Below are 25,663 nucleotides of genomic sequence, written 5' to 3'. Positions count from 1 at the left end.
AGGCGCCAATCTTAGCCTTTCCAGAGGGCATGGATGATTTTGTTGTGTACTGTGATGCGTCCATCTTAGGTTTGGGCGCAATATTGATGCAGAGAGGGCATGTCATTGCCTACATGTCGAGGCAGCTGAAGCCTCACAAGGCGAATTACCCGACGTATGATTTGGAGCTGGGGGATGTTGTGTTCACCCTCAAGATTTGGCGTCATTACCTCTATGGGGTTCGCTGTACCATTTACACAGACCATAAGAGTTTGAGGTACCTCATGGATCAGTCGAATCTAAACATGAGGCAGCGTCGGTGGATGGATGTGGTAAAGGATTACGATTGCGAGATCCTTTATCACCCGGGTAAGGCCAATGTGGTAGCCGATGCGCTTAGCCGCAAGGCGGCGCCGATCAGGGATATCTGCATGCGGATGACAGTGGTGACTTCGCTATTGGAGCGGATTCAGGAGGCCTAACAGGAGGCCATGGAGGAACATCGGAAGAGTGAGCGCATAGTGGGTCAGTTTTCTCCTTCGACTATGACAGTAGGGGATTGTTGACATTACACCACAGGGTGTGGGTGCCATACCACAGAGGCGTGCGCTAGATCTTGATGGAGGAGGCGCACAAATCCCGATTCTCCATTCATCCCGAGGAAATGAAGATGTATAGGGATCTTCGTCTGGACTATTGGTGGCCCTGCATGAAGCGGGATGTGGCATGGTACGTGGAGCGTGCTTGACCTGCAGGAAGGTCAAGGCCGAGCATCAGAGACCTCACGGCAAGATGTAGTCGTTGGATATCCCGCTGTGGAAATGGGAGGATATTACGATGGATTATATCACCAAGCTTCCCAGGACCGCACGGGGAGTGGATTCGATATGGGTCATCATGGATCAATTAACCAAGAGTGCCCATTTTATCCCAATTCAGGAGAGCATCTCGTCCGAGAAATTGGCCGATATCTATATCAGAGAGGTAGTGCCCCAGAACGGAGGTGCCAGTTTCGGTAATTTCGGATAAGGATGTGCGGTTCACATCCAGGTTTTGGAAGAAATTTCACGACGAGTTGGGTACTCGTCTGCATTTCAGCACCGCCTTTCACCCGCAGACAGATGGCCAAAGCGAGCGGACCATCCAGACTCTGGAGGACATGCTGCGGGCATGTGTTTTAGACTTCGGAGGTAGCTGGGATACCTACCTTCCGTTGGCAGAGTTCTCGTATAATAATAGCTATCATGCGAGCATCGACCGTCCTCCCTTCGAGACGTTGCATGGGAGGAGGTGCAGGACCCCGATATGTTGGGGCGAGGTTGGCCAGTGGGTCATAAGAAGCACCAAAGTAGTGCTCAAGACGACAGAGAAGATTCAGCAGGTCCGGAGCAGGCTTCAGACTGCTCAGAGTCGGCAGAAAAGTTATGCCGATAAGAGTCGATCCGACCTGGAGTTCCAGGTCGGAGATATGGTTCTCCTGAAAGTGTCACCTTGGAAGGGCGTCATTCGATTCAGGAAGTGGGGCAAGTTGGGCCCAAGGTATATTGGACCATTCAGGGTTATAGCCCGGGTGCGCAAGGTGGCATATAGGTTGGATTTGCCACCTGACCTCAGTCAGATACACACACTTTGCATGTTTCTCAGCTGCGAAAGTGCCTCGTGGACAACTCAGTAGTGGTACCCTTGGAGGATATTCAGGTTGATGGCAGCCTGAATTGCATCGAGCGGCCTGTAGCGATCCTTGACCGGAAGTCGAAGGATATGAGGAACAAAAGAGTAGAACACGTGAAGGTGCAATGGCAGCACCGGAAGGGGTCGGAGTGGACTTGGGAGCCGGTGGATGAGATGATGGAGCACTACCCCGAGCTGTTTCAGGATCGAGCAACAAACTTCGAGGACGAAGTCTAAAATAAGTGGGGGAGATTTGTAACACCTGGTTCTTGGTACATATTATGTTATTAAATCTTCAATTATTTTTGCATTTTTGGCCTTGGACTCGGCGAGTCGAAGGACTGACTCACCGAGTAGAAGCGGGTTGAGACGCGGAGTTTAAGTTGCGGACTCGGTGAGTCGGGTCCCAGACTCGGCGAGTAGCTGCTGTCTGGACAAAAACCCTAATACAGGGGTTTGCACCCTATTTAAACGACCTTATGTAGCCTCCATTCCCCCTTTATGCTCCCGAACACTTCTCATAGCAAACCCTATCCGTTTTTGAGAAAATCTAAGGCTTTTGAGTTATTCTTGTGAGTTTTGACCTCAAGGAAGAAGGAAGAGCATAGAAGGATCAAGAGGAGACTGAAGGATTCGAGTTTGGTTCATCATTTGCAGTCTACAGAAGGTTTAAAGTCTGAACCTTGCTCATTCATTTGTTAGATCCCTCTTTGAGGTGATTTAGGGATTTTATAAGCCATTTTTGGTGGCCAATAATGTTTGCAAACATGGTTGGGGATTTGAGCTTCTGGATCATGTCATTATTGGAGTCACAAGACAGATTTGGGTTGCTTTTGCACTCAAGGAAGGCCCCATGCAACAAAAGAACCATTTTAGAGCCTTTTAAGCTCAAAAGTCCCATGCATGCACGTAAAGTTTGTAACTTTACGTGCTAGATCGAGTTTAGGGGCTTGGATCTATCTTTTCGTCAAGTGTTGTACATCAGAAATCGAAGTTTTAAGGAGGGGATGTGACCGACTCGGCGAGTCCATTCCTGGACTGGGCGAGTCTAAGGGTTCTGTCCCATATGAGTGAGGGTCAAAAAAGACCAGATGAGTGTGGAAAGGTTTTAGGGAGTCCCGGGGAGTGACCCAACGTTCTGAACTAAGCAAATTGTTCTGGAAATTAACGGTACTCGGCGAGTACATGAACGGACTCAGCGAGTCCAAGGCAATCTTCATAGAACTCGACGAGTTGTTCATCAACTCGGCGAGTTGGCGAGCCAACTCGGCGAGTTAGGTCAACTAGAAGTTGACTTTGACTTTGACTTGGTCAGGGGGTAAAATGGTCATTTTACCCTAAGAGTAGATCTCAGTTTCTGACTAAGTGTGTTGTGGGAATTTTAGCCGGAGGATTTCCGGAGCAGCAGCAGTAGCAGTCGGAGGATTCCCAGATAGTTCAACAGCTACTACGAGGTGAGTTACCTTCCAGTAGCGGTGGGTCTACGACCACAATGTCGGCCCACCAGTAGGGATCGTATGCTAGATTTTTGTCTTTGTGATATTCATCTGTGTTGTTACTACATGATATGTTAAATGCTATCGTGATATGGCATGGGATTGTGATAGAGTTCGGTTGTTAGGACCGAAGGGTAGGTTAGGCACCCCAGATATGCCTAACTGTATGTTATGATATGTTTAGCTGCTAGCATGATATGTTACATGAGATAGAGGTAGTAGGAGGGGAAGAGTCCCCGAAATTCGGTTGATAGGACCGAAGGGTAGGTCGGACACCCCAAATATGTCTGACAATAGATTATGCTATGATATATGTGATAGTAGTAGTAGGGGGTGAAATAGTCCCCGAGGTTCGGTTATTAGGACCGAAGGGTAGTCAGCACCCCAGAATGGCTCGACATGGGTAGGTCAGTGCCCCAGAATGGCTAGACACGGGTAGGACGGCACCCCAGAATGGCCGCATGGGTAGGTCGGCACCCCAGAATGGCCGTACCGGGTAGGTCGGGCACCCCAGAAATGCCTGGCAGTATGTATGTGATATGATTGTATGGTATGTGGTACAATGGGGGAACTCACTAAGCTTCATGCTTACAGTTTTCAGTTTTGGTTTCAGGTACCTCTTCTGCGAAGGGGAAGGAGCTGGCATGGTAGCGGCACATCATACACACACTCTCTGGTTTTCCGCATTATGAGATGTTATGGGATTGTACTCTGACATTATTATTATTTTCATGTTTTGGGTTTTCAGACACGAGATATGTTTTATGAAATGGTATGATCGGATGATGTTTTACTACAAATGTTTTACAAACTACTTAATTTAAATGAAATTTTTGGGCATGAAAATTGGGTCGTTACATCTTCCTACATGTAAACAAATTAGTAAAAAAAGTGATTCTATTATAATAAATGTGACATCCCCATTTTTCTTGACTAGAAAAGACCGATTTTGTTTATGTTTTTTAAAATAAAATCAAAGTAATCTTTCAAGAGGTGTTGCGGAATTTGTCCCCAAAACAAAATGTGATAAACATTTATCAAAGCATTTCTTTAAGAAATGTATTTTCGTTTCATTATAAAACTCAGGATGTCCACATCGATACAGACCAAAAGCATAAACAGAACTTATATTCATTTACACTAGTGATTTACATCTCCTTTAATTTCTCAGTGTAATGTGACTTCGTATCGGCACCTGTGATACGAATAAACTGAGTGGGCCAGGCTTGGGAGCCTAGTGAGCATATAGGATTTTCAACCCACAAATAATAAATTTATTAGTTTTTTTTATCAACCAACAATAAATTTATTAATTTCATCAACGAGCAATAAACTTATCAACCCACAATAAATAAATTTATTATGTTTAAACATCAAACAATCAACCCAATTCCCCATCCCCATTATCCTCTTTATTCTTAAGGATCCACTCTAAGAAATCAGCTTTTCCTCGTTCATTTACTCTTAAGGATTAACCTAAGGAATAGACACGAATTCATCTTTGCCTATGGCGCAGCTGCAAATGTTATTTATTAGGCGCAGCTGCCAGTAACATCATTTATTCTCTATTAGGCACAACTACAATTGTTATTTATTAGGCGCAGCTGCAAATATCATCTTTTATTTTCTATTGGGCACAGCTGCAAATGTTATTTATTAGGCGCAGCTACAAATAACATCTATATCATCTTTCATCCCTCATTCTTTATCTACCCATGTTTTTGTAACATCCCGAGTTCAGGAGTGCAAGTTCAGGGTTCAAAGTGTAAGCGTGAAAGGGCAACTCGGCGAGTCCATGAGTGGACTCGGCGAGTAGGGTCGCGATTCTGGTCGCGTGTTAAGTGGCCAACTCGGCGAGTCGGCGGCTGGACTCGGCGAGTTGGTTCTGTGTGGAGAAAACCCTAATTTCGGAGGATGAGCCCTATATAAAGGACATTATACCCTCTCCCCAGCCTCTTTACCCTCTCTTGAAGTCCAGAAAACCCTAATACGCGTTTGTGAGTGTGTGGAGAGCATTTGAGCCTTGGAGAAGAGATTTGGAAGAGATCTTGGAGAGTTAAGAGGCTTGGAGCAAGGGGCTTTGCAAGGATTCGGATTTCTCTTCTGTTAGAGCTTTCTTTTGAGGTATTATTTCGTTGCTTGGGTTGTTATTCATCTAGATTCATAATTTTGGAGTATTTGGAAAGAATAGCTTGTGATATTTTGAGTTTGGAGGTTAGATCTGAGGTTGCTACCTCAGATCTGGAATGGAGAAGGTCTAGAGTGCATTAAAGTCCCTGTTCTTGAGTGATTGGTGAAGCCATCTTGTCCCAAACCCTAACCCTAGAGTGTTATATGCTTAGATCTCTTTGGATTCACGTAAAGTTTGCCACTTTACGTGATAGATGGGTTGTAGAAGGGTAGATTTATGGTTTGGATCATCTGCATGGCCTGGAAAGCTTCTGTATGAATTAAGATCTAGGGGTACTCAGCGAGTCACAAGGGTGTACTCGGCGAGTTGCATGAAGGTGGGCAGGAACTCGACGAGTTGGAAGAACAACTCGGCGAGTTGGTTGAAGATAGCCTTGGACTCGGCGAGTCTGTTCTTGGACTCGGCGAGTATGGTCGTGAGGTCCTAACCTTCTTCTGGTTGAGCCGTGAATCGGTGAGTCAAGGGAGGACTCGGTGAGTTGAGTGCGAGGGGACTCAGAGCTGTTGGACTCGGCGAGTCTCGGGGTGACTCGGCGAGTTGAGTCGCGGATTGGGGAAGTTCTGAGCATGGGGACTCGACGAGTCATCGGGTTGACTCGGCGAGTTTAGTCAGTGAGGAGGTTGACTTTGACTTTGACTTTGACCAAGGGTTGACCAGTTGACTTCTAGGGGCATTTTGGTAATTGTTGGCATTTGTTTTGAGTTCAATGTTGGTGTTGACTAGTGGTGGAGATCGTGTCAGTGGTCGGAGCATCTCGGTCTTATCTTTTCAGTCGACAGTTGCGAGGTGAGTTATCCTCACTATATCGACAGGGTCTACGGCACCAAGGCCGGCCCTTTATCGGATTGTAATCCGTGTATCGTTGTTATGTTACTGTTTTGCTATGTTTGCATCCTGGTAGTTAGGATGGTATATGTTAGAGACCTGGTTAAGGTTGGTATCCTGGTTAGGATGATGTTATGCTATGTGATCTGCTAGATCGGTTTGATTGGATGTGAATTGTTATATGATTGAATGTTTATGTGCACATGGTTGTTGGACTGGGGTTGGTTTGAGGTGGGTCCTGCTTTGTGTTGTAGGCCAACATACCCAGGGCGGACCGGTTATCCCGAAGGCCCAGCGAGCGGTCCGGATAGGTTGTAGGCCCCAAGAGGGCGGACCAGACGTGCTGAGGCTCGGAGAGTGGACCAGGCTGACTGAAGGCCCAGTGCGGGCGGACCAGTTATACTGTAGACTCAGAGAGTGGACCAGGTGGATTGAAGGCCCGGTGTGGGCGGACCAATCACACTGTAGACTCGATGTATATGGCTAGACTCGGAGGGTGGACTAGGTGGACTGAAGGCCGGTGCGGCGGACCAGTCACACAGTAGACCCGAAGTGCATGGTTGTTCTGTGTTCTGTTATGATATGGCATGTTGTGCGTGTATGGTATATGTGGTTGGTATTTTGGGAGTATCTCACTAAGCTTTCGGGCTTATAGTTGTGGTTTAATGTTTTTCAGGTTCTTCAGGAGACCGTGGCAAGACAAAGGCGTGATCGTACCGCTCCTCATGATTATGTTTTATGATGTGGTTCTGGGAAGACTCTGATAATAATTGTATTGAAAACCTTTTTGTAATAACTTTATGAAATCGGGTTGTTTTTGAAAAGTTTAAATTGTTTGAAAATTTTAGAGTGTTATAGTTTTACCCAACATATTTGTAGATATAAAATACATATACAGTTTAAAACCTGTATAAAACATTCTTTCAACATCAATCTCAAATAAACAAACAACATATATACACATAGCACGTATTTTATATAAAATACTTCATATCTATGTGTAAGATGAAAGTGACTATACACTCACATTGATAAGATAGCGATTGGACAACACCTCGTCTCTTAAAACAATCGTTTCTGATAAAAACCGGGATGTTTTTCCCAAAAATCAGGCTTTACGCGGGCAGAGTTTCGGCTCGAAACTCTTTTTCTCGGGATCTTCGGGGCGTCGGGACTTGCTTCGGGTGTCGGGATGTTATCGGGACTTCCGGGGGCTAAAAGTAGGCTTAACGACTTTCGTTTAGATCAGTAAGGCCAAATATCGCTCAATCGTAAATTCACTATTTACGTCGCGTTGTGTCGTGCCGGTTTTGTCACGAAACTTCGACATGTCATAACTTCTTCGTTATAACTCGGATTTCGGCATTCTTTATATATTCGGAATCCTTATCACGACTACTACAACTTAGTTAAGATTACTCATTCTGAATAATCTTCAATCAGAAAGTCGTTTTCGACGCTTATCGTCTCTAAATTGACTAGTTCGGATCTACGGACGTTACAATAAAGCAGAACAACAAAATAGCAATAAAATATTTTAGTTGTATCCTAGATGGAGAATGTCTTTAGCTCTTCCACACTTTTCTATTACATAAAACACATGGGTAAACCGGTAACTATAGACATATTAAGACCACAACACACACACGGTTGCTATCAACTTGCTCTCATTCTCGGTTATATGCTCTAAAAACCTCCTCCAACTTCAAACTTTCATCACACATATCTCATAATATGGCTTCTTTTGTTTAACATCAACTTATCCTCCCATCTTCAAAGGCTACATATCGTTTTTCAAAAAATACATAAAAACCCATTTCATTTAACTTGTCATTTGTAGATGTGTAGATGCTATTTCTTACTAGTATCTCAGAAAAAACCTTGCGCTTTCTCTCTTTGTTTTCTGCTTCAACTTCTGACTCAACTTTACAACTTCATCTTTCTTGCGTGTAGTTAGTGTGCATGTAATTACCAACACTTTTGTATAACAAATTTTTTTATCTAATGTCACTTTTCTCTAATATCATTGAAAAAGTTATTTTTCACTATTTCATTATGGATTTTTGTAAGCCCATTAACAGTGTGCCCACTAACAATACACAGATTAGCCATTCGCACCATTTGTGGTAGCTTTGGGTCTGGATCCAATGTCACTTTTACCCTAATATCAACATCCTTTCGCTCCTTCACTTTGATCTATCATCTTTAGTTGTTGGTTCTGTTTTTTTTTCTCAGAAATCTTTTCATCAACTGAATAAAAAATGGTGATTTCTTCTGGTTTAACAAGCAACTCCAGGATGGAGGTATGTAGTTCAATGTTTTCCGAAACTCTCATTTGCTTTAATTTTTCTTTCAGCAATTCAAGATCTTCAATACCACACTCAACAATGACGGTATTAATCAACTGAGCAAAAAAAACTTCGTTTAGAGGGAAAATAAAGGGAAAACTGATAAAAATAAAAGATGATTCCATAAATGAAGAAATATACAGTAGTGGTTTATTGTGGTTTTTCTATAATTTACGTTAGATAATAATTGTTTAAAATGAAAGGCTATAGAAATGTATGACAAAACTTCAAAAATGGTCCTATGGTTTTCGAAAATCTGAAGTTTAGTCCTTAATTTACAAAAACCTCACGGATCGTCCCTGTGGTTTCAAAACTTTTAACATATAGTCATTTTCGCTAACGCCGTTAGCTTTTGGCCGTTAAGTAAAGGGCATTTCCGTCTTTTTACTACCACAGGGACCATTTATGAATTTTTGCCTTATTTAAAAAAAATAATTATTTAATATTAAAGGTCTCTCTCTCTCTCATGGTTTCTTCCAAAAACCCAAACCACCGCCTCTATCAAATGGTAATCGTATCCAAATTTCAGTCAATAATCGATATCATATGGATTTACGAGACAAAGAGACGATTTTTAGATTGACAAAATGCAGAAAACCGCATCATCTTCAACCTTGGGTCTAAATGGTTCAGACATAGCTCAATCGCTCTTCAAGCCCATTCAAGGCGTTTGACCACATCACATACTTCAAAAGCTTGTCGCCGTCACCCACAAATTGATTCGGAACAAATTCTTCCGCCCGGTCAAACACTTTGGGATCCTTGGTCGCAAATTGCTAGTTTGAAAATTAAACAAAACAAAACACACATAAATCTCTTTCTCTCTCTAACTTTCGATAGATCATCATACAACACACCAACAAACGAGCTCAAGACGGAATCCGACGAACTACACTCAACAAATACATCAAAACTGTCGATGCTGATTGATTCTCGCCGGAAAATGCCATGGGCAGCTGAACTTGAAGAATTCTCCGCTAAAGCAGAAGAAAACCTCTATAAACGTTTCAAATACGCCTGACCAAGAGTTTGTGGGGGATGTAAGATTTCTTCTTCTTTTTTGCTCTGAACGGACAGAGTTTGAGGAAGGAAGAAGGAACAGTTGGTAAAATAGTGATTTGGGGTGTACTTCAACCTTCCCCCACTACATCTCGTTTCTTTCTCCCGAAACAAATTCTTCATGAAGGAGAGGTTCCTCTATGATCCATGGAAGTCCAAGGCATAGCATAGGTCCGAGATTGAATAAAACCCAAGAGCATATTAACTTCTGGGTTGGTTTCTAGATACGCCCGACCAAGAAATCGGAAGGCTGCTTGTTCGCCGGTGAGTTAGTGGGTTTGTCTTGGGTACATGGTTGTGGAGAGAAGGGAAAGCTAAAAATGATGGAATCGGGTTTGCCTTTCGAATCAGAGTGAATGTAGAAGACGAGTGTTCATATGATCTGGAAGTATATATGTGTTCATCATATCTAGATTGGGGAAAGAAGAACAATTTGCTGGGGGTTTGACTTTGAGAGAGAGAGAGAAAGAGAGACCTTTAATATTAAATAATTATTTTTTTTTCATTTTTTAATAAGACAAAAATGTCATTTACTTAACGGTCAAAAGCTAACGGAGTTAGCGAAAAGGACCATATGTTAAAAGTTTTGAAACCACAAGGACGATCTGTGAGGTTTTTGTAAATTAAAGACTAAACTTCTGATTTTCGGAAACCACAGAGACCATTTTTGAAGTTTTGTCGAAATGTATTATATAAGTTAAAGTGTTAAAAAAATTAAATATTTATCAATCATTGTGGACCAATGTTGCCAAATTGAACTATTTATAAAACAAAAAAAATTAAAAAGAAAATGTTTATATTTGAAGTTTTGTCGAAATGTATTATATATATATATATATATATATATATATATATATATATATATATATATATATATATATCATTATTATATATAAAAACCTTGTTTTTTTCGGAGCGCTTACGGCGCGTTAGATAGGTTCGTAAAAGAACGCGTCTTTGCATATACACTGTTTCCCAAAAATTCCACCACTTCCCGAAACGATTCCCGGTACCATCACATCCATCGAAATTACCCTCCCCCACCCCTCGCCTCTCTTTCTTTCCTTCTTTTCGTCTTCCACTATCGGGCCATCACATAAACACCCTTTTTCTGGTGCCGCTACACCCTGTTTGTACAATTACAATGACGCCACGTCATCCAACATTGGAACGACGCCAAGCAAATTGGAGGCAAAAGGATTAAGGTGAACCGATACGTTGTTTTTTCCACCACTTCTGGAAAACAATGCATCGAATCAGCCTCTCATACGCCTGTTGAAGAAAAAGGGTATATATATATATATATATATATATATATATATATATATATATATATATATATATATATATATATATATATATATATATATATATATATATATATATATATATATGAATAAATTAAAAATATTTGGATATTAAAGGATAAATTCTAAGATTGTTTATATTAACGGCAGTTACAATATCGAATATAGTATTCATATATTTATATTATTCTAAAAAATATTAGACGCTCCATAAACAAGAAAGAAGATTATGCCATATTTTTGTGTTCTTAATTCGCAAATTAATTCGTTAATTGAATAGATGACGGTTAATCATGTCCAACTAAGACTGAATTTTGCAAATTTTAGAATACCCATGATCCAAAACCGTTTGACGGTTACAATTTATCCATAATTTAAAATATAATAATTTTGGTACCAAACACATAAATTACTTTAATCCAGAGGGACCATTCGTGTAATTCAACCGTTAAAGAATAAAGTAACAGGTGTCCAATATTCATTGGTTCCAAACATGATGCCCTAGTTTTTTATTTTTTTATAGAACCTAATCCTATATATATATATATATATATATATATATATATATATATATATATATATATATATATATATATATATATATATATATATATATATATATATATATATATATATATATATATATGACATCTTCTCTCTATTCAAGATAAGTTCGTTTCAATCTGTTATAATTGCTTTTTGGTTTGCCATACGATTTTTCTCTTCTTCATCGTCTTTTATCATTGTTAATATTTAGTTTTTCAGGGTCTTAATGGAGATGCTCTACAACGGGAGCAATTTAGGCCCAAAGATGAAGATTTTTCTTTTGAATGCATTTTGTTACCCGAACAATTGCTGCATTTTGTTTGATTTGTTGATATCACTGAAGGAATCAATTGTCACATAACAAATCGCCCTACTCATCATCATTAATTTTCAGTTTATGGTTCATTTGAAACCATAGCTTTCTTGGTATGTGTAATTTGTTTGAAATCCATTCAAATTTCAAGTATCATAGTGATAGGTTTGCATAGAATATTGTCAATCTCCTTCAGATCGCAACTTAGGCGATGATGCATTTTTTTATTTCTTTTATTTTGTCTTGAGAATTTTCTAGGGCTTTTAATCTAACCTGCATCATCATCCTTTATTTCTTTTCTTAAGTTGGTGCTTTTTAGTTTTATAAACAACTATTTTGTTGCAGAAGGTTAATGTTTAACTTTTCATTTCCCATCTATATGATTATTTATCTTTTGTAAATTGTGAATTATTATGTAAGGAAGTTCATTTCATTTTGTGAATCTGTTGGGGAATTTTGAAATATTGCATGAGTTTCTGGATCAAGAAAAGTTTAAAAAGACTTGTAATAAATCTCCATTACTTATATGCCTTGTACGGATGATTCAAAGAAACTCAATGAAACAAAGAATGAGGTTTATGTCTTTTCATGCATTTTCTAGACGATTAACAAATATCCAAACCTTTTATTGATCTAATTAGAGGCAATATGTCCATTCAATTTGTTTTGTTTGGTTTCAACAGGATACTAACTGATTACATATTTGAGATTTTGTAAAATAAATATTTAAATATTGTGATCAAGTGAAGGTAAAGTTTTTTTGTTTTATATATAGTTATTTATACAGTTATCGTTATTTCATTAAAATTAGATGACTTACAACCCTAAAAAGTAATGTATATTTTCATGATTTGATAGTGTTTTTGTGAAAACATTTTTCCTTCACTGGATCTTCAATTAAATTACTGACAAAACAAGTTCTTAATTGAAGAAACAAAATGATTTTAATAAAATAGGAGCTCTTGTTGGATGCCTATAACCTGTTTCACAAAATGCTTAAAATATTTGTTGAATTCATTGACTGTTGCCTTCTTTGGACAATGACCTGTGACTTTAATATGAAACAGGGGAGGATACTGAGAGAATTTTTCCAGAGTTTGAATGGTTAATGATTTAGTTGGCACATTTATGCATTCAAGTTTTTCTTGATATCTACCACCGCAATGCATTTCGTTTATATGACAGTTTGAAGCTTGATCAATTCCATTTTAATAGAAAACGATGATAAATGTTGATTTCTTTAGCTTGTTTCTGATATACTTGCTTTTGTGGATTATGATCAACAGGCTCACTTTACGGCAACATGCTTCTTCTTTTTTAAGGTTTACTTTTGGGATCATAAATTTTGTTAGTAGAAAGTACCCATTGAAAGGTCCATTACTGCTCAAAAACATCAAAAAGATGCCTCTGTTGTGAAGTTTTTCAATTCTTAAACTTGTTTTTTTTTTGTTTGGCCATTTTTTTTAGTATGGGTAACTGTCAATTTATTAATCTAAATTTGTGTTTTATGTGTTAACAGAGGAAACTTTTCTCACAAAATTGGTATGTTTAGTGCTCTTACGAAAAGTCATTTTAACTAAAAAAATATTTAAATGACATTAAAAAACAAAAGGGATTTTTTTTCTACTTTTCAGTGTATGTGGTTTTATGTTGGTGGGAATTAATTTAAATATTTAATTATTACTAACTCTAACTATCAAACGTTCCTTCTTGGAGTGGCTCTCAATTTCGATTAAAATGCAAGATTAAACTGTTTAACCACTTGGTTTTATCTGTCATGATTTGGGGTTTTGTTTGTTCACTTTAACATGTTTTTTTGCATTAAGTTCAGGCTCTAAGGCTTTAAATATTTCAATAATGGTAAGTAGTTATATAATTGTTGAATTCATGTCCGAGTTAATTGCGCATCCTTTAATAGGAAATCATAGAGTGTTAGTCCAAATGTCCACATAAATGAAAAAATTAAACAAAACTGGAAAACCCAAAATGTTTAAAAAAAACAAAGGTATTGTTTTTTCTTAGAAAACTCGAAATCACAGGGAGGAGGACATATTCGATTCAGGCTTGCTCTTTCTAATTGACGTCTTCTTATATTTTTGTGATTTCAATAAATTAGAATGAATAGAAGACGCATGCTGCATTTTTTTATGAAAATGTAATCAATGGTCCCTCTTTTTAGATAGAGCAATTTTAGAAGGTTATAAATACTTGAATGTGTATTGTAAGCTCCTTCTAAGTTGCTCTTTTGCATGATTTAAAACTGAAATAACTTGGATAAGAAGGGATTATTTCATGAAATATCTAGCTAGACTTAGTATATAGTAAACACTGTTTAAAGAAAGGACAAATACGAGGTAGATGTTATTGCTCCAAGGGTTGCAACCGTTACACAAACCTTTGTGATGGTTTAAGAATTTGTCGCATACTCTATATATATACTCTATATATATAGTTGTAATAATCTTATGTATATTGTGTTGATTGTGTGATTAATAAAAGAAGTTTACATTTTCTACACAAGAACTCTCTTCCTATCATTTTGTCTCAATGTCATTTATCCAACAATTATTAGTGGGCTTTTAACTTGCTTGCCCTAAGAAAACAATATTATTACTCCAAGAACTCCAATTTGGCAATTTACATTATGTGTTTTCAGCTCTAAGGAGCAATATCATTTCCATGGATCCAAATGCAAATTCTGGTGTTGTAGGTATCCCCTATAATTAAATTCCAGTTTCAGTCACAACACAATGGCAACGTACTTTACTCTTGCAGGTAGATTATGTACATTATCGATGTAGTTGCAACTCTAAAATCAAAAACTCTATAAACAGGTAGATTTAGCTCTTTGTTTTTTCAATTCAAGATGTGTCAATATTAGAATGCTATTTAACAACCCCTTTGTTATGAAGATCAAGATGTATCCTTATGAGAGAGCTTTTGATGTAATCGAGAAGATTTCCTTCAACTATATTGTTGGGTCGTGCTAAGCACGGGCCGAAAACATTTCTAGTATATATATATATATATATATATATATATATATATATATATATATATATATATATATATATATATGGGAAAAGTGAATATACCCATAAAGGTATATAAGGTTAGGTACCCTTAACCACAAAACTACGTAGTTTCGATTATTGGATTAAATTTCTCAAAAAAGAAAAATACAATTTTCATAAATTATTTGCTATGTTCATAATTAGACTCAACTACTGATAACATTAAAACACGTCTTCCATGATACGCTTGATGATCGACTGCAAATCACGTCTTCCTTGATCAATCCAATAATCGGCTGCTTATCACAAAAAAAAATTAGAGAAATCGAATTCAAAGAAATCGATTTCAAAAAAAAAATCTCCATTCGAAGAAAAACCGACTTCACAGAAACCGATTTCAAAAAAAAAAAAAAAAAAAAAAAAAGCAGTCTAGTAATTTCGAATTTCACCATTACCGAGTTTATTCAAATTGGAATTCAATTCAGCGAGTTCTTAGAAATCACAACTCATAACGAATTGGGTTTGATTAGATCTTTAAAAACTACAAATCGCAGCATCCCCTGTTTTTTCTTCCAGATCACTTCCAAGTAAGTCATTGATCTCGTGTTTTATGGCCTATGTTATGTGTATATGATTACTAAATATCAGCAACATGAACTAATTGTGAAGTTTCAAAGTTTGGATTTTTTATTTCAATTGGAATCGGTTGTAATTTATTTTAATGAATGATTTTTTTAGAAGAATTCTTTGAACTTTGGATGAGCTCTTTTACACCAGCATTACATCTGATGAGAACGTATTACTTTCCCAATGTATTTAACTTTTGTAGTTCTTTATTCTCGGTTTTCATTTGTATTTAAAATTGAAATTTGGCTGCCATTATGTGATTTAAACGAAAGTATGATGCTACAAAAACTACAAATATCCCATGTTTTGGTTAAGAATACTTCCAAGTAGTTTTTCTAAAACTAACATTGATATGATTATTAAAGTTTTTTAGAATTTAATATTCGAGATTATTGTTACAGTGTTCTTTATTATCTAATGAATCTTTTTTGTTCATGGATTTTAAAAGTGACATTGTTGTTTTTAGACATTGTCATTACTTGTTATTATGTTTTTTTTTATGTATAATGTTTCCATTATATTCAATATAAAACAATTTTGTGTTAATCTTTTATTTGGAAATATGCATCGTTGTCTACTGCAGGTGATAATGAGTGAAGCCGAAGCAAGTAATCAAGCTATAGAACCATATATAACCGAAGATATTGACACAAATGATTACATGGAAGCAACATATGAACATGAAAAAATAAACAGTATCGGTGTGAACATTGAATTTGATGAAGATGATATTAATGATGAAACGATATTAGGAAAGATTTTTGATACACCCGATGATGCCTATACATTTTATAATGATTATTCATTTTTGCATGGCTTTGGTATACGTAGAGATGACACAATTAAAAATCCTAAAACAAATGAGCCTTTTCGGAAGATATATGTATGCAACAAAGAAGGTTTCAAACGGATGGACAAAAATGATTCAAGTGAAAATGAGAAAAAACGTCATAGAGATGTGAGAACCGGATGTCAAGCAAAGATTCGAATAACAAGACAGGAGGATGGGAAATGGTTGGTGGACTCCTTTAATGACATACACAATCACGACTTGACCATGACACCTACGAAGGTTATGAAGCATCGATCTCATAGCAATTTCCACCGTTCAATAGAAGGTAAATCTCTTATGGTGCAATTTGGTGAAGCAGGGTTGAGACCTTCTCAAATTAAAAAGGTTGTTAACACAATGAAAACCTCAAATGTAGCTAATGTAACTTCAAAGCAATGTGCTGATGTCTTATCTGAGCATCGAAAACAACATAGAGGAAAGGAGTTCTATGGACTTATAAAACATTTTCAAGATAAAACATTAGTTGACAATGACCAATATTTTGTCGTGGATTTGTCTGATGATGGGTATCCTAGAAATATCTTTTGGGCTGATGGTAGATCAAGAGATGCCTATACAAAATTCAGAGATGTTGTCGTGTTTGATGTCACTTATATGACTAACAAATTCAAGATGCCTTTTGCTCCCTTTACTGGAGTGAATCATCATGGACAGTCTATACTTTTTGGTGGAGCATTGCTTGAAAACGAAAAGGAAGAGACATTTGAATGGTTATTTGAACATTTCCTCAAATGTATGTTTGGCAAGTATCCGCAGGCAATTATTATTGATCAAGACAAAGCAATGAGAAATGCAATAAAAAAGGTGTTTCTGAATACTCGACATCGTTTTTGTTCATGGCATATCATGAAACATGAAACTGAACACCTTTGATCATATGTTTCCCGTTACAGTGATTTTCAAGAAACGCACAAACAATGGGTAAATAGTGACACCATTGAACAATTTGAAGCAACATGGGAGGTTATGCGTACTAAGTATGAACTCAAAAGCAACTGTTGGATTAGTGACATGTATAACCAACGTATACATTGGGCTAAACCCTTCTTGAATGATACTTTCTTTGCTGGTATGACAACAACCGGACGAAGTGAGAGTATCAATTCATTTTTTGATGGATTTGTTAATTCGAGGACCATGTTGAATGAATTTGTTGTACAATACGACAAAGCAATTGAGTCTCGAAGGGCCGCCGAAGAAGATGAAGACTTCAAGACTATGAACTCAAGGCCGGTTCTTTCTTCAGTGCATCCAATCGAAGCAAAAGCAGGTCAATGTTATACTAGAAAGATGTTTGATACTTTCAAAAAAGAATGGACTGAAGCTATTACCAATTTGACTCATGAGACTATAGGAAAAACTACAGTGGAAAGCACATACCGAGTTGGGCAATTGGATGTTGATAAAAAATATTGGCGCATTGTTACCTATCGTTCTTTGGATCATGTCAACGTCACATGTTCCTGTGCGAAGTATGAGACAAATGGGATTTTATGTAAACATAGCCTATATGTGATGAAGAAGAAGCATGTTAAGGAACTCCTGAGTCACTATATTTTACCACGATGGACCCTTAATGCTAGGTACAAACTAGGTAGTGCTAGTATCGGACTCGGAGAAATGAATACTGAAAATGGAGTTAGTGCCTACACACTATGGTGTGTCCGTTCAAATTTTACAAAACTAATTGAACAAGCTAGAGACTCCCCTTTAGAGATACAAAAAGTCAATACGCTATTGATAAGTCTTTTAGATGATCAAACAAATCGAAAGAAATCTATGTCTTTAGAGAATGCATCTCAAGGTTCTTGTATGGGAGTTTCGCAAATAGATATGATGCCACAGTTATCTGTCCGCGATCCTGTTGGTCCAACTACTACAAAAGGGCGTCCTAAACTTGCAAGTAGAATCAAGTCTTCTTTAGAAGCCCCCAAAAAACGAACATGCTCTTACTGTCAAGGATTAGGTCATTATGCTACTAGTTGTTTAAAAAGAAAGGTAATAATAATAATAATTTAATATTCATGATTGAGAACTCTAATAATCACATTAACAATTTGTTATGTTTTTCATGTATCAGGCGGATGAATCGTTGCAAGAAACATAATGATGAGATGTGTTGTTTCTGTGAGCAAAAGAAAAACTAGATGCTTCATGACATTTTTTGGGTTCACTTCACCTTTTTCATGTTTTAGACATAAACGGTGTATGGATAATTTAGAAGTTTTTGATGCTTTTTAACAATTCTAATATTTTAGAATGAAATTTGTTGATTGTTTATCATGGTATTTTATGAAAAAAAAAAAAACAAAATTATGAAGGTATTTTGTGAAAAAACAAAATTATGAGGGTATTTTGTGAAAAAACAGAAGTACGATAGTATTTTATGAAAAAAAAACAAAATTATGAGGGTATTTTGTGAGAAAACGAAATTATGTGGGTATTTTGTGAAAAAAACCAGAAGTATGATGGTATTTTATGAAAAAAAAACAAAATTATGAGGGTATTTTGTGAAAAAATAGAAGAACGATGGTATTTTGTGAAAAAAAAACAAAATTATGAGGGTATTTTGTGAAAAAACAAAATTATGAGGGTATTTTGTGAAAAAAAAACAGAAGTATGATGGTATTTTGTGAAAAAAAAACAAAATTATAAGGTTATTTTGTGAAAACACGAAATTATGAGGGTATTTTGTGAAAAAAAACAGAAGTACGATGGTATTTTATGAAAAAAAAAAAAAAAACAAAATTATGAGGGTATTTTGTGAAGGTATTTTGTGAAAAAACAGAAGTACGATAGTATTTTATGAAAAAAAAAAACAAAATTATGAGGGTATTTTGTGAGAAAACGAAATTATGTGGGTATTTTGTGAAAAAACCAAAAGTATGATGGTATTTTATGAAAAAAAAAACAAAATTATGAGGGTATTTTGTGAAAAAATAGAAGAACGATGGTATTTTGTGAAAAAAAAAACAAAATTATGAGGGTATTTTGTGAAAAAACAAAATTATGAGGGTATTTTGTGAAAAAAACAGCAGTATGATGGTATTTTGTGAAAAAAAAAAACAAAATTATAAGGTTATTTTGTGAAAACACGAAATTATGAGGGTATTTTGTGAAAAAAAAAAAACAGAAGTACGATGGTATTTTATGAAAAAAAAAACAAAATTATGAGGGTATTTTGTGAAAAAATAAAATTATGAGGGTATTTTGTGAAAAAATAAAATTATGAGAGTATTTTGTGAAAAAATACCCTCATAATTTTGGTTAGTATGCTATCATTTTGGTTAGTGTTGTGTTATCTACACATAAGTTTGATGTTTTTTAACATCGTTGGACGATTTTGCCCTTGTCCCAAATATAGTAATCCTCAAGACCTCAGAGTGAATTATCTTAACTGAAAGGTGGTAAAATTAAAGATTTTGACTTTAAAATCACCCAATTATTTTTCCATATTTAGAATCAAATACGAATATTCTACAAATTCAACACAATATTTTCATAGTTTTAGCAAAAAAAAAAAACAAGGTTCAATTGAGCTATTACAAGTAATCTTTCATTTTATTCATATTCAGCATTATAGAGCTTGAAGTCAAAACATAGGGCCCGTTTCTTTTTCTTCTTTAAGATAAAGTGTTTTATGCATAAAATCTTTCGATTGAGACTGAATACAAGTAATAACCGTTTGAACCTTTAATTAAATGGTCATTTAATTAAGTAAACTATAAACTATAAAGGGGTATTTCCTTATTGAACTAATGAACTATCTAAAATATGAATAAATGACCAATTTACCCTTCGGTCAATCCAATTAGCTATATACATGAGTTTCTTTTTGACTTCAACAGAAAAAACAAAAAAAAACAAAAAAAAAAAACAACTGAACTTAATACAAAAAGTAAAGGAAATGAGGCTTTCCCCATTTAATGGCTATCTTGGCTTTAATTCCTTGATGGGTCAATAAACCAGTTTTCTAGGTGGTATATGGGATGCTCTAATCTGATATACATCATGGTGAACAGGGACTCCAAGAGCCTGAAAAACAAATTCTTAAAAATTAATGGATGGAAAATGAAGAAGAAGGTTGAAAAGGGTTTGAACTTAATACTGGAAGGATTCCATTCCAAAATAAGGAAGCTTCAATAAGATGATAAAAACAGAGGAAAAAAGAGAACTTGAAGTGTTCATACCTACACAGAGAAAGTTTCACAAGGGCTAGATATGAATCCAGTGAGCTTTGGAACAACGAGTTTCCCCCAATAAATCAAGGAAGCTTGATATAATTTCTGAATCGTTCTGTTTGTGTCTCTTATGCAACCACTCTTCATGTATCCTAACGTTAACATCCCTGCAATACAAATAATTTCAAAGCATTAAAAACCACAGGTATTGCAGAAGCAGGACAATTTTCTTTATAAGTTTTAAGGCAGTTTTCATGCCAAAACCAGGCACCAGATGTTGAATTCTAGGAACACCATCTGCTTCATCACCCAAAATGCATCCTATAAACAAGATATTTCTGTAAGAAATACCCTCTTTAAAATAGTTTCATTAACAACAACTCAATCTTTTCATGAGTCACATCATCAAGAGAAAGTGTATACTTACTAAGTCTTAAATTAGAGAGTGGATCACACTTGTTGAATGGATATAGTACTACAGCAGCCTAGCGAGATTCCATTAATAATGAAATGAGCTCAATATTCATAAGGGTGCATAAACTATTGCTGAAATCAACTAAAACATATGGATAAAATACTACAATAGCTTAGCAATCAACTGAAGATTACAGTGCACTTCTTCTACTTCTCTGCCAGAAAAAAGAGCTATATTTGATAAGATTGCTTCCAAAAAGTCTTTCAGATACCTTAAAATCCAAAGATTTTGACTTAAATCACTGAGTTATCTAAAACGACCAAACTCTCATTGAGATAAAACAATTGGCCTGTTGGGCTTAAAATTTGGCATAGAAACGTAATGGAGAGAGGTGGTGCTTACGACAATAACAGGGTCTGTAAGGCTGACTTCGGAGAAGAAAAGGAAAATCCAGTGAGCAAAAGAGTGTAAACTCGGGGTGCTACCATCATAACAGATTGGGTTTACATCCAAAAAGAACACCCTTTTCTTCTTCTTGATGATGATATTATTAACAGTATCATCATCTCCCTTTACTTCGTCCACCATCATCACATTCACCCTGATGCACCTGCAAGTGTAAGTATCTAGTCAATTGATTTGCCGAGGGCTAGATAGAGAACTCATTGGAACGATGGATGATTGTGCCTCTTGAACCCAAGAAAAAAAACCGAAAACATGTGTGTGGGATCGAAATACCTGTTGGATGATCAAATAATCGGATGTTAACTCAAATCCCCAACGATCACCTCACCTGTTGGTTGATACGAGCTAACACAGAAGAGCTAAAGACGAAGAATTGATTGGGGGCTTGATAAACTTCATTTCCGATGTATATATATATATATATATATATATATATATATATATATATATATATATATATATTTTGAGAAATTTAATCCGAAACTACGTAGTTTTGAGGTTAAGGGTACCTAACCTTATATACCCTTATGGGTATATTCACTTTTCCATATATATATATATATATATATATATATATATATATATATATATATATATATATATATATATATATATATATATATATATATATATATATATATATATATATATATATATATATATATATATATATATATATCAATCATTGTGGACCATTGCCAAATTGAACTATTTATAAAACAAAAAAAATTAAAAAGAAAATGTTTATAGAAGTTTGCAAACTTTTGGGGATAACACCTTTTAGAAAAGAGAAGTAGGAGATGGGAGAAGTGGGGATGGATAGTAATTTGGTGATTATAATCGGAGCGGGGATTTGTGGATTAGCGACAGCCCTCGCTCTTCACAAGAAGGGAATTAAGAGTTTAGTATTCGAGAGATCAGAAAATTTAAGGAACACCACCGGAACAGCAATCGGAATCCTCCGAAATGGCTGGCGTGCTCTGGATCAGCTTGGCGTCGCCGACGTTCTCCGCCGCACCGGTTTCCCTATTCTTAGGTATCTCGTATTTTTCTCTCTTTCAACAAAACCAAATCGAGCTAATATTCTATAATCAATTCGTAAGATAAATTCAACCAATTGTATATTTGTAGGTGTTTCTAATGATTCTCTACCTCAAATATCATGTTCATAACTGATCTTATTGTCATACTCTAATATTCTCGGCCATGCCCAGGGAACGAATGGTGTTACTTGATGGGATGAAGCAACAAGTAATGCCGATGTATGTTACTCAATCTTGGTTTAAATCATTTTGTTCATTTTTATGGCATGCAATTTTTATCGTTTGTTAGGAAAGGCGAAAGTCGTTCCTTGAAAAGGAAGGATCTTCTAGACGCTCTATATGCTGCACTTCCACCGGCCACTGTCAAGTTTGGATGCGAGCTTGAATCCATAAAATTGGACCCGAAAACTACAAGACCGATTCTTCGTTTCATTGATGGAAGCTCCATTATCGCTAAGGTGTTAACTTTATTGAGTACAAGAACTACAATTGATTTGTTTTAATGGCAATTTTATTGATTCAGTAAGAATGACAATACTTTTTCGTATTTGTAGGCTGTAATTGGTTGCGATGGAGCCAAATCCATCGTTGCTGAATTCCTTAATCTCAAGCCTACCAAGATGTTCCCCTTACGTAGCGTTAGAGGTTTATCAAACTACCCAAATGGTCATTCGTTTGAGTATGAGCTTTATCGTATCACAAAAGACAACAATCTTGTCGGAAGAGTTCCAATTGATAATAACTTGGTCTACTGGTTTTGTCCGCAACCTAATGTTCCCGGAGGTGGTTTGTTACATGTTTCCGAGTAAACTTTGCTTCATTTTTAATCCTCAATTACATTTGCTCATTTCGATTTTCTTCAATTATCATAATAGATGAAAGAATCTGGGAAGATCCAGAGGCAATACGACAATCAACCTTGGAGTTGTTAGGTGATTTTCCCGAAGAAATTAAAGAAATGATTGAAATAGCAGATGCAAATTCATTGTCTTTTACACATTTAAGATATCGTGCACCATGGGACTTGCTAAGGGGGACGTTTTGTAATGGAAGAGTGACAGTTGCTGGGGACGCTATGCATGTGATGGGTCCGTTTCTAGGGCAAGGTGGTTCAGCAGGGTTAGAAGATGCGGTGGTGTTGGCTAGGAACATGGCTGAAAAGGGTTTGGACAATGTGGAAGAAGCGTTTAATCTCTATGTAAAAGTACGAAGAATGAGGGTAGTTCGATTATCTTTGCAGACGTACCTCACGGGTATGGTAATGGGAACCTCTTCACTTGTAAAGAGGCTTATTTGTATTGTGTTCCTGTTTCTTCTCTTCCACAACCCGAGTGTGCATGTAGATTATGATTGTGGTCGTCTTTAATTAATGTGTTAGACAGATCTTTAGACTCGGATGTTACTAGTGTTTTTGACTAAACAAGTTTACTTAAAGGATTAGGACAAATCTGTGAACCATATTACTTGTATATTTAAATAAAGAATTAATCAGAATAATTAAAGTATTTGTAAGCATGGTGCGGTTTAGGACAAAACCGAACCGCAAACCGCAAGGTGCGGTTTTTGCATTCTAAAATCCGTTGGGTGCGGTTTTTGAGTGGCTCGGTATTGCGGTTTCGGTTTGTATTGTTTCAGTGTCGGTTTTAACATGAGTCAAACATGGGTGCGGTTTTTTTTTTTTTTTAATTTTGGTTACTTCATTTGCAGCCCAAGGTCCGAAACTTATTTTTTCTATTCCATTTGGACAAACGGGCTTGCTGCCCATGTCGTTACACAAACAATTGAAAAGATGTTTGAAATACTCCCTCCGTCTCAATATTAATGTCTACAGACAAAAAACACACAAATTAATAAAAACATTAATTACCATTAATATTATATAATAAAATGACAGTTATGTCCTTACTTTGCATTTAATGTTCAATTAAATGCTTAGTTGATAAGTAATAATGAAGAGTATTTTGGTAAAAATGTTATTTATTTTTAGAAATAGACTATTATTTTGAAACAAACTAAAAAGGAAAGATGAACTATAATTTTGGGACGAAAAGAGTAATAAGTATGGTAAAGCTATAACCTTTCTTTTGTTTTGGCATATTAAGTGGAAAATAAAGAGTACAATGACATTATATATTTCCAGTACCATCATCCAAGATAAAGGATTGATACATTTTGGTTCCATTACTCATGACGGACGCAAGATTTCATAATAGGGGTTGTATGGGAAAGTCAGGGATTACACAATAATAGAAAAAAAATCGAAAAATTCCGCACTACATCTGGAAAAATCAGAGTTGCGCAGGCCACTGTATGCCCTATACTAAAACCGATGGTTAGTCTTACATTTCCATTTAAAGTACCTACTTCCAACATATAAAAACACTACTAAAAAAATCATAAACACATTATGATAAACACATTATGAAACTCCTACTGATTCACAAACATACCTGTGTGGCTTCTTTTTAAAGTTTTCAAATCCTTTATTGTTAAACCTAAGTATGTAAAATTCAACGTATAATACAGAAATATTTATTAGTCTTTTAAACAACATGTATAATTGTATATAATATAAATGAGTGATTTAATGTTAATACACTAGCGGCGCAGTTCAGTTTTGATGGACCGGTTTCTAGATAAAAACCATACCGTACAAATAACTTCAGTTTTTGCTAAAATTAAATACGCATTCGCGGTTTTTGCATCGGTTTCGGTTTGTTGCAGTTTGGCCGAGTTTTTTTTATCGGTTCGGTTTTTGCTCGCCCTTGCTTAATATCATAAGAAAATTAACTTACAAGAATTTATTTGGGAAAAAGACACCTAAAGACAGTTTTTGGGGAGATATTTCAAAATTTAGTGACAAAAACACGAAATTTCGGCTATAGACATGCATTCCGCGGAGCACCCCTCTACGAGCTGCGCGGAATGCCGAAATATCTGTGGATCAAAGAAATGTGTATTATATAGATATCCGTAAAGATCCCTCCGCGGAGACATTAAACCCTCCGTGGAGTGATTGTTTTTCACGTTCATTAAATCCTCTGCGGAGGTTGTGACGAGGGCTCCACGGAGGCGTTAACCTCTCCGCAGAATGGAACGCTAGAAGGGTATTAGTGACGGTTTTTTGTGATATAAAGGATTTTTTTTATCTATTTTCAAAAATCCATCAGTTGTAGGGGTGAAATTATTTTCAAAGAAAGTATGAATTTTGTTATTTTATGTACGGGGGTTTTTGGCAGTTGAGTAATGGAATTAACACTTACGTTAGAGCAAGTTTAACAACTTAGGTTTACTGGTTCCGCCTAATTTTGACTGTCGAATATTGTTTTT

General features: G+C 36.2%; 2 protein-coding genes and 1 long non-coding RNA gene across 7 annotated transcripts in view; 2 read left to right on the top strand and 1 right to left on the bottom strand.

The window, feature by feature from the left end:
• Positions 1 to 18,336, top strand: part of LOC111908158 (protein FAR1-RELATED SEQUENCE 5-like) — a 30,765-nt gene extending 12,429 nt beyond the window's left edge. Inside the window, exons 2-4 of the mRNA XM_052765327.1 lie at positions 15,960 to 16,939; positions 17,123 to 18,227; positions 18,310 to 18,336. Coding sequence (XP_052621287.1) covers positions 15,960 to 16,939; positions 17,123 to 18,227; positions 18,310 to 18,336 — 2,112 coding nt within the window. The remainder of the gene's footprint in view (positions 1 to 15,959; positions 16,940 to 17,122; positions 18,228 to 18,309) is intronic.
• Positions 18,337 to 19,865: 1,529 nt separating this feature from the next.
• On the bottom strand, positions 19,866 to 21,700 carry LOC111889155 (uncharacterized). 2 transcript variants are annotated; one of them, XR_008230768.1, is made up of 5 exons: positions 21,564 to 21,700; positions 21,228 to 21,435; positions 20,838 to 20,895; positions 20,420 to 20,731; positions 19,866 to 20,264 (listed from the first exon to the last, which is right to left on the bottom strand). It is a non-coding gene; the product is annotated as an uncharacterized LOC111889155 (long non-coding RNA). The 2 variants fall into 2 exon arrangements; XR_008230770.1 differs by lacking the exon at positions 20,838 to 20,895 and having other exon boundaries at positions 19,872 to 20,264; positions 20,420 to 20,577.
• A 332-nt stretch (positions 21,701 to 22,032) lies between these two features.
• On the top strand, positions 22,033 to 23,780 carry LOC111913467 (monooxygenase 1). 4 transcript variants are annotated; one of them, XM_023909164.3, is made up of 5 exons: positions 22,033 to 22,326; positions 22,505 to 22,552; positions 22,623 to 22,791; positions 22,888 to 23,119; positions 23,209 to 23,780. In XM_023909164.3, the coding sequence occupies exons 1-5, from the start codon at positions 22,091 to 22,093 to the stop codon at positions 23,697 to 23,699; spliced, it is 1,176 nt and encodes a 391-aa protein (XP_023764932.1). In that variant the 5' UTR covers positions 22,033 to 22,090; the 3' UTR covers positions 23,700 to 23,780. The 4 variants fall into 4 exon arrangements, with proteins under 4 accessions (XP_023764932.1, XP_023764933.1, XP_023764935.1 ...); XM_023909165.3 differs by having other exon boundaries at positions 22,034 to 22,326; positions 22,888 to 23,116; XM_023909167.3 differs by having other exon boundaries at positions 22,189 to 22,326; positions 22,422 to 22,552.
• The last annotated feature ends 1,883 nt before the right edge of the window (positions 23,781 to 25,663 follow it).

Source organism: Lactuca sativa, chromosome 1 (assembly GCF_002870075.4).
Source record: "Lactuca sativa cultivar Salinas chromosome 1, Lsat_Salinas_v11, whole genome shotgun sequence".
Lineage (NCBI taxonomy): Eukaryota > Viridiplantae > Streptophyta > Magnoliopsida > Asterales > Asteraceae > Lactuca > Lactuca sativa.
Note: the sequence above shows the minus strand (reverse complement) of the source record. Positions and strands in the feature narration are given on the sequence as shown.

Excerpts from the sequence above, each read along its gene's own strand:
- LOC111913467 (XM_023909164.3), top strand. The coding sequence starts at position 22,091 with ATGGGAGAAGTGGGGATGGATAGTAATTTGGTGATTATAATCGGAGCG. Across the intron at positions 22,792-22,887 it reads GAAGCTCCATTATCGCTAAG|GCTGTAATTGGTTGCGATGG; the intron begins GTGTTAACTTTA and ends TCGTATTTGTAG. Across the intron at positions 23,120-23,208 it reads ACCTAATGTTCCCGGAGGTG|ATGAAAGAATCTGGGAAGAT; the intron begins GTTTGTTACATG and ends TTATCATAATAG.